The sequence below is a fragment of the Salvelinus sp. IW2-2015 genome, linkage group LG33 (assembly GCF_002910315.2).
Source record: "Salvelinus sp. IW2-2015 linkage group LG33, ASM291031v2, whole genome shotgun sequence".
Lineage (NCBI taxonomy): Eukaryota > Metazoa > Chordata > Actinopteri > Salmoniformes > Salmonidae > Salvelinus > Salvelinus sp. IW2-2015.
In genome coordinates this window covers 37,528,781-37,537,249 of record NC_036872.1, presented here as the reverse complement: position 1 = coordinate 37,537,249, position 8,469 = coordinate 37,528,781, and the positions used below count along the sequence as shown (strand labels likewise).

General features: G+C 43.6%; 1 protein-coding gene across 1 annotated transcript in view; it reads left to right on the top strand.

Moving 5' to 3' along the window:
• Window positions 1–860: 860 nt before the first annotated feature.
• The window catches only part of LOC111957593 (kremen protein 1-like), a 19,811-nt gene continuing 12,202 nt past the window's right edge, over window positions 861–8,469 (top strand). The window contains exons 1-3 of the mRNA XM_023978448.2: window positions 861–1,019; window positions 5,696–5,849; window positions 7,332–7,441. Coding sequence (XP_023834216.2) covers window positions 1,017–1,019; window positions 5,696–5,849; window positions 7,332–7,441 — 267 coding nt within the window. The 5' untranslated portion in view covers window positions 861–1,016. The remainder of the gene's footprint in view (window positions 1,020–5,695; window positions 5,850–7,331; window positions 7,442–8,469) is intronic.

Here is an 8,469-nt window from a genome sequence, read left to right as displayed (position 1 = left end):
ATTCTGATGCTGTGTGTATCACTTTACTAGCTGTCCATTCTGATGATGTGTGTATCACTTTACTAGCTGTCCATTCTGATGCTGTGTGTATCACTTTACTAGCTGTCCATTCTGATGCTTGTGTATATCATTTACTAGCTGTCCATTCTGATGCTGTGTGTATCACCTTTAGCTCTTATTTGACCTCAGTCTCAGGAGACCTCCTCCGCTCTGTCATGTAGACTTTTACCCACTATCTCAGCTAGATATATCACCTAGATCTAAACTAGCTTGCCCAGACAATGCACATACTCTAGATTCCAGCACCCACTCACTGCAACTCAGCCCCCCATCCTTCTCCTCCTACCTCTCTCCCCCTCCCCTATCCTTCACCCCTCTCATCCTTCTCCTCCTACCTCTCTCACCTCACCCTCATCCTTCTCCTCTACCGCTTTCCCCTCACCTCATCCTTCTCACCCCTCTCATCCTTCTCCTCCTACCTCTCTCACCCTCACCCTCATCCTTCTCCTCCTACCGCTTTCCCCTCACCCTCATCCTTCTCACCCCTCTCATCCTTCTCTCCTACCTCTCTCACCCTCACCTCACCCTCATCCTTCTCACCCCCTCTCAACCTTCTCCTCCTACCTCTCTCCCCCTCACCCTCATTCTTATCCTCGCTCCCTCTCCCCCTCACCCCCATCCTCCTCAATCTCAAACAGAGGCCAGAGAATTCCGGTGTGTTGATGTTTATTTCGTGCTGTTGTGCATGTATGACGTGTATGATCTCTGTCAGACACAGACGCATCATGGGATTTGTAGTAAATGCCAAATGCAGCGTGTGATTGTTAGTATAGAAACATATGTCATGCTGAACTACATAGTTAAGCCCCCTGCTCTCCTCTCTGTTTCCTGTAGTGCCTGGTAACCTGGGCTGTTTTAAGGACAGTGGCGACCCTCCCACCCTGACAGGGAGCAGTCAGACCTCTAACAAACTCACCGTCCAGAACTGCATCAGCTTCTGCCGTAAACAGAGATACATGGTAAGACAGACTACACTATGGAGATGTATTGACCGTCCCAAATGGTACCTTTATTCCCTACATAGTGCACTAGTTTTAAATCAGATTTGACCATGGTTTATTGATCATTCCTGATGGCAAATGGTCATATTGGCGGGGGGAATGCTGTGTTTCTTATTTTCTAGACCAGYGGTCMCCAACCTTTTCTGAGTCAAAATGCCGAGATCTACTGCTGATGTTTTATTAACATGACTTAAAAAATGTAAGCCCATGCAACATTAACCAATTAAAAACAGTACTGTAGCAATGAGGTTTGTTCGGTAAGCTTTAGGCCCAATACATTATCAACGAATACTGGCTTAGCTTGAATTTACCTGCCAATGCATTGTTGTTCGGGTCATTTTTWAAAATTATATTTCAAAATTTGAGGTAGGCTATATGATCACACCGGTAATAGACCCATTGTTGTATTACTTGTGAGGCACAGCTGAGTGAGCATACGTTTAAATAATTAGCTTTTTATTTTACTGGGATGATGGTGCCTGCATCTGATGGTCAGTCTCAGCGGAGGGAGAGAGCAGCAGACTGAGGGTCAGTCTCAGCGGAGGGAGAGAGCAGCAGACTGAGGGTCTGTCTCAGCGGAGGGAGAGAGCAGCAGACTGAGGGTCTGTCTCAACGGAGGGAGAGAGCAGCAGACTGAGGGTCAGTCTCAGCGGAGGGAGAGAGCAGCAGACTGAGGGTCCATCTCTCAACATCCCTCCGCTCTCCCTTTCCTCCACTGACACGGAACAAAAAGGGACCCCGTCTTCCAGCTGATGGCGAAACTTGAGTCTCACACAATTCCTCGTGCACAAATTCATGTTGTTACTCCTATGAACAGAGAAAGTTAAATATTCCTCAATATTAAAAGAGACCCAAGCCGCTAATAATAACAAGGCCTATAGATACACTTTCCTACTCATTCATTACTGCTGCACTGCTTGTTGTAGCGCTGAGTGGAAATAGGAAGAACGCACATTTTATGGCTTATAAAAGTGTTAAAAAGAAAGTGTTGACAGTGCTGAGTAAGAACTTAAACATGACCTCACTCATAGAAACAGCAGCTCTTTGCTGTATTCGTTGACAGTCTCTCTCTAATCATGGTTTTAAATGTTTTGAAATCTCACAGTATCAATTTTGCCGTAGCTTTCTTTTACAGGCTGACTACACCACTCGCGTCGCGTGGGCCAGCGTTGCAAAATAMATTTAGACATCTATATTATTCAATTATTTGTCGTGTCTTTGGTATCATTAAACTGAAGACTGTTATTTTATCAAATCAATTCTCTGTAATTATTATTACGTGATTAAACTAATCATGTAAATGTAATTAACTAGGAAGTCAGGGCACCAAGGAAAGATTACAAAGTTATAATTTTCCTCATAACTTTCAGCTATTTTAATATCTGATCAATTMGTTTTCTAATTAATGAATTWTTCTTTACCTCACGTTAGTCGCAATCCAAACGTCGTAAATTGTTTGTTATCTGCACGAACCCAGCCTTTACTATGAATCATCCATACATCAATTGTCTTAATCATTTAGTTACTAACTAACTAAATAATCACAGAAATGCATAAACAAACAAACAGTCGATATGGTTACAAGGAAATGATAGGGGAGGTTCCCTAGTGGGCTAAGCCGATATGACGGCTTGGTAGACAAAGGGAAGTGGGTGTGGACTGAGAAGGGTGCGAAAGACTAAAGACACTACACAGTTGATAATTWTAACAATTTAAATGCTAATCCTTTGCACATGAACGCTCACTCATTCGGGAATAATTGCAATCAATATATATATTTACGCTCTGTGTGTCGTCGTGATCTCTGTCGGAATCGTCCTTCTTTCTGTTGGAAGTTCATATGCTCGTCTTTCGTGGTTAGAATGGATACTTCAGAGTCCCATTCAGAAATGTTCTTATAGGAATAGATGGTGTTGGGCAGTTGTCAGCCTTCGCATTCAATGTACACAATTCCTAGCTGCAGACTAGTAATTAGTATCGAAGATTTGCTCTTATTCTGTCGGTATCGATAGTCTCAGAGTTTCAACAACCATTACAACCTTATACTCAGGTTCTATGGTCTCTACTCAAACCTTAGCCCTCTCGGTAATCGATTACCTCGATTACGAGAGTACATTTCTCCGGGGAAATTCCCAAGGTGGGGTTATATCCAGAAACAATAGGAAAGGGCTGTCCCATGACGCCAGATCAATGTCTGTGCTCATAGGGCGGGCCAATGACTTAGTTAAACATGTTATAATCACATTACATAATTTCACAAAGTATTTCATCTTTACTCATTTATTTTATACAACAATTAGATGCAAGCCTCACAACTGAGCCTCTTGTATAAACAGATTATGGTAATGTGGCAGCTGAATTGGCTGCATCTACCACCAGCAGCTCGAGACGAATAAAAATAATAGGAACACAAGGCTTATCGTTGGTTTTTTTACAGAAATGTTTGGCGATCGACTTGAAATGCCTTGGAGATCGAAAGTCGATCGCGATCGACTGGTTGGTGACCACTGTTCTAGACTCTGTATTTCTATGTTTATAACCATCCTCACATTTTCAATTGAATTCAGTGACGCATCAAATGACGACACATAACAGACAGCTGAAAATGTATGGTCTCACTGGTGCTTCTATTGTCTTCTATTGCCTTCTATTGTCTACTTACCATGTTACATTGGTCTTTTATTGTCTACTGACCATGGTACACTGTCTTATATTGTCTACTGACCATGGTACACTGGTCTCTATTGTCTACTGACCATGGTTACACTGGTCTTCTATTGTCTACTGACCATGGTTACACTGGTCTTCTATTGTCTACTGACCATGGTTACACTAAACAGTGGCAGGTGTTTGTGTTGTGTGTGAACACATCCGGTTGGACCTGGGTCAGACCCACTCCCAGACGCCCTCTGCGCTGATGAAACAGTGACAGTCAGTTCGTGTTTGTGTGGTGTGTCTTGTTGTGTGCATGTATGCCTGTCTGTCTGTGTGTGTTGTGCGTGTCAGTCCCTCTCCACAAGACACTGATGTGATGTGATGTAGTATGGTGTGTTGTGATGCAATGTCAACAGCCTGAGACCGCCACATCTATCTGTCTTAAACTGACTACACTATGACAAAACAACCATATTCAATCATGAGTCAGTCAGACAGTTCAGTGATTAAGAAGCCCTGAGCAAACATTTTCTGCTCGCTAACGCAAAGAAATTCACGTTGGGTTTTACCTATATAAATAGGTAATGATGAAGCAGTGATTCATGTCCCACAGCCTTTACTTTTGTTTCGGTTGGCAGAGTTGGACACAAACACACAGTACACACACAGAGGATCCTGGCTATATAAATTCCAGCCTCATGAGAGTATTTTCAGAATGAGGGAAAGTGATGCGCGTACCTCTCATGAATTAATTTTATGGAAGAAACATTATATAATGGTCCTCTTTTAACGGGGACACTGGAGCAGTGTGTGTGTGTGTGTGTGTCGTGTGTGTGTGTGTTGTGTGTGTGTGTGTGTGTGTGTGTGTGTGTGTGTGTGTGTGTGTGTGTGTGTGTGTGTGTGTGTTGTGTGTGTGTGTGGTTGTGTGTGTGTGTGTGTGTGTGTGTGGTGTGTGTGTGTTGTTGTGTGTGTTGTGTTAGGTGGTGCGTGCGGCGAGTGCGTGCGTGCGTGCATGCGCACACTGTGCTGAGCATGACTAGGTTCCATCTGAATTCTGGAAGGAAGTTCAACATGCTTAAAGAGTTTTGACTGTCATCCAAATCCCAAATGGCACCTTATTACCCYTTATAGCATACTACTTTTGTCCAGGGCCCTAGGAGAGGAGCGYACATAGGGAACAGAGTGCCATTTGGAACCCACCCTGTAATTCTTTCTCTCGTTTTAATGCAGCCCAGCGCAGCACGGCTTTAGGAAATGTTTGCTGTGTTTGACTAAGAGATGAAGGTTAAACGGTCTGAGGGCCATGCTATTTCAGGCTGGTTGATTTAGCCCTCTGATGTTTAGATGGTACTCAAAGACTCACCTTGCATCCCAGATAACACTCCATTCCCTATGTAAGGCACTACTTTTGACCGATAGGGCTCTGGTCAAAAGTAGTGCCTTTTGGGATGCGTCCAAAGGGAGTGACTGTTTCTGTTTGTCTCGAAGCACCAAACTAAACCAGACCACATTATTATCATCAAAAGCCTAATGGCTTTAGACACTAAAATCACTTAATTTCTGTACAGAAAAACAATCATTTTGGGGGGGGGGGTTATGGAATCATTTTGAAAGCCTATTTACATTAGATGGTACTATAACTGTGATCATGTGCCATATCTGTCTTGCTCCGGCTTATCTGCTCTCCAGACTTTATGGACTGATTGGATTCACGTTACGTTTCTGTTGGCACTAGTATCACTCCATAAGTGTTGGTCTATGGAGGTTCAGGCTCCCCTCTAAAATCTGGTTCCTCTTAATATTTTTGTTTTGTTTTTTTGTTTCTTTCTCTCATCCAAATGATGATTTCTTTCTCAGTGCTTTGTCAAGGGGAAGGCCTGACCCTCTTGTGAAGCGTTACACAAGTGCTAAACAAAAATAAAGTTAGATTTGAAATTCTAATCTGTTGATTGATTTGCATTTCTCTCTCTGTTCCGAAGCTTGCCGGGATGGAGTCGGGTTATGCCTGTTTCTGTGGCAACAACCTGGACCTGCGTCTCCATGGCAAGGCGCCCAGCATGGAATGCAACCACGTGTGTTTCGGTGACCACACCCAGCCTTGTGGGGGAGATGGATGGGTCATCGTCTTTGACAGTGAGTAGGACATCATTTGCTGCGTCTGTGTACATGTTTGACAGTGAGTAGGACATCATTTGCTTCGGTCTGTGTACATGTTTGACAGTGAGTAGGACATAATTTGCTTCGGTCTGTGTACATGTTTGACAGTGAGTAGGACATCATTTGCTGCGGTCTGTGTACATGTTTGACAGTGAGTAGGACATCATTTGCCCTGGTCTGGTCCACTACACATGATCTAAACCAGCTATAACTTCCCACCGGTGCTTCTATGGTGCTCAATATAGTTATATGGTGCTTCACTTAATGTGTACAAAGTGGAGTATTTTCTGGTGCATGGAGAAATAAAACTGTATTTTCAAAAGATGACATTCCAGTAAACTGACACTTCAATACGTCACAAACCATTGAATTATCTCAGAACTAACGTTGAAAAGAAGTCAAATAACCCAGTATGGAAGGATCGTACCACCACTCTCAAAACGTACTCATTAGAACGGTCATGTGAAGAGAATGTTATATCTCTCCCTTTGTTGTCATAAAACGATTTGCTGATTTTGGCTAGAACAATACATGCTACATTTCTGTTTAATAGGCTACACAAGCATCCGGTTTATGGCAGACAACGGCTAGATAATGAGAGACAGATTTCGCAGCTGAACATAATTACAATAGTGATAAAATGTGTGTTGCTCAATCCAGTCTCATCTTTCCACGATGTGTTGAAAACCCTTCATTCCACTCTTAACTTTATTTAACTAGGCAAGTTAGTTACGAACAAACTCTTATTTTCACTGACGGCCGATGAACAGCGACTGCCTTGTTAACTACCTTGTTCAGGGGCAGAACGGCAGATCTTTACCTTGTCAGCTCAGGGATTTGATCTTGCATCCTTTCGGTTACAAGTCCAACACTCTAATAACTAGGCTACCCTGCCACCCCATCATTGAGAGAGTCTGTTGTATGTGGTTTGTATAATAACTCTGACAACATATGAGTCACTGGGGTGAGTTGTAAGACAGGGTTTAGTTTACATATGAGTCACTGGGGGTGAGTTGTACGACAGGGTTTAGTTTACATATGAGTCACTGGGGTGAGTTGTAAGACAGGGTTTAGTTTACATATGAGTCACTAGGGTGAGTTGTAAGACAGGGTTTAGTTTACATATGAGTCACTAGGGTGAGTTGTAAGACAGGGTTTAGTTTACATATGAGTCCCTGGGGTGAGTTGTACGACAGGGTTTAGTTTACATATGAGTCACTGGGGTGAGTTGTAAGACAGGGTTTAGTTTAGTTGAATAGGATCCCCATTATCTACTGCACATGCAGCAGCTACTCTTCCTGTGGTCCACACAAAACATCAAATACACAACAGAACAGCTATAGGCTATAACAACATAAACAAACACACTTGTCTGAAAGACTTAGAAACTTTGCACAATGCAAACGTCAATAATGAAACCGTTATTAAGTCATCTGTTTTCCGGCTGTTTACCTCCAGCTCGAGTGGGGGCGTGCGGGGGTAACTACTCTGCGCCCTCTGGGGTGGTCTATTCCCCTGACTTCCCTGATAAGTACGGGGCCGGGCGGGTTTGCTACTGGACTGTCCAGGTACGTCTTKGATCTTTACTCTTTTACTGTTATGGCCTCTCTCCTCCCCAATATCCCAGTCCTTTAGTTTACTGTTTAAACCTAAAGGACGGGATATTGGGAGGAGAGAGGCCATAACAGTAAACTAAAGGACTGATATTGGGGAGGAGAGAGGCCAAACAGTAAACTAAAGGACTGGGAATTTGGGGAGAGAGAGGGCGCCATACGAGTAAACTAAAGGACTGGGAATTGGGAAGGAGAGAGGCCATAAACAGTAAACTAAAGGACTGGGATTGGGGAGGAGAGAGGCCATAAACAGTAAACTAACGGACTGGGATATTGGGGAGGAGAGAGGCCATAACAGTAAACTAAAGGACTGGGATATTGGGGAGGAGAGAGGCCATAACAGTAACACTAAAGGACTGGGATATTGGGGAGGAGAGAGCCATAACAGTAAACTAAAGGACTGGGATATTGGGGAGGAGAGAGGCCATAACAGTAAACTAAAGACTGGGATATTGGGGAGGAGAGAGGCCATAACAGTAAACTAAAGGACTGGGATATTGGGGAGGAGAGAGGCATAACAGTAAACTAAAGGACTGGGATATTGGGGAGAGAGAGGCATAACAGAAATAAGGACTGGATATTGGGCGAGGAGAGAGGCATAACAGTAAACTAAAGGACTGGATATTGGGGAGAGAGAGGCCATAACAGTAAACTAAAGGACTGGGATATTGGGGAGGAGAGAGGCCTAACAGTAAACTAAAGGACTGGGATATTGGGGAGGAGAGAGGCCATAACCAGTAAACTAAAGGACTGGGATATTGGGGAGGAGAGAGGCCATAACAGTAACTAACAGGACTGGGATATTGGGGAGGAGAGAGGCCGTAACAGTAAACTAAAGGACTGGGATATTGGGGAGGAGAGAGGCCATAACAGTGAAACTAAAGGACTGGGATATTGGGGAGGAGAGAGGCCATAACACAGTAAACTAAAGGACTGGGATATTGGGGAGGAGGAGAGCCATAAACAGTACACTAAAGACTGGG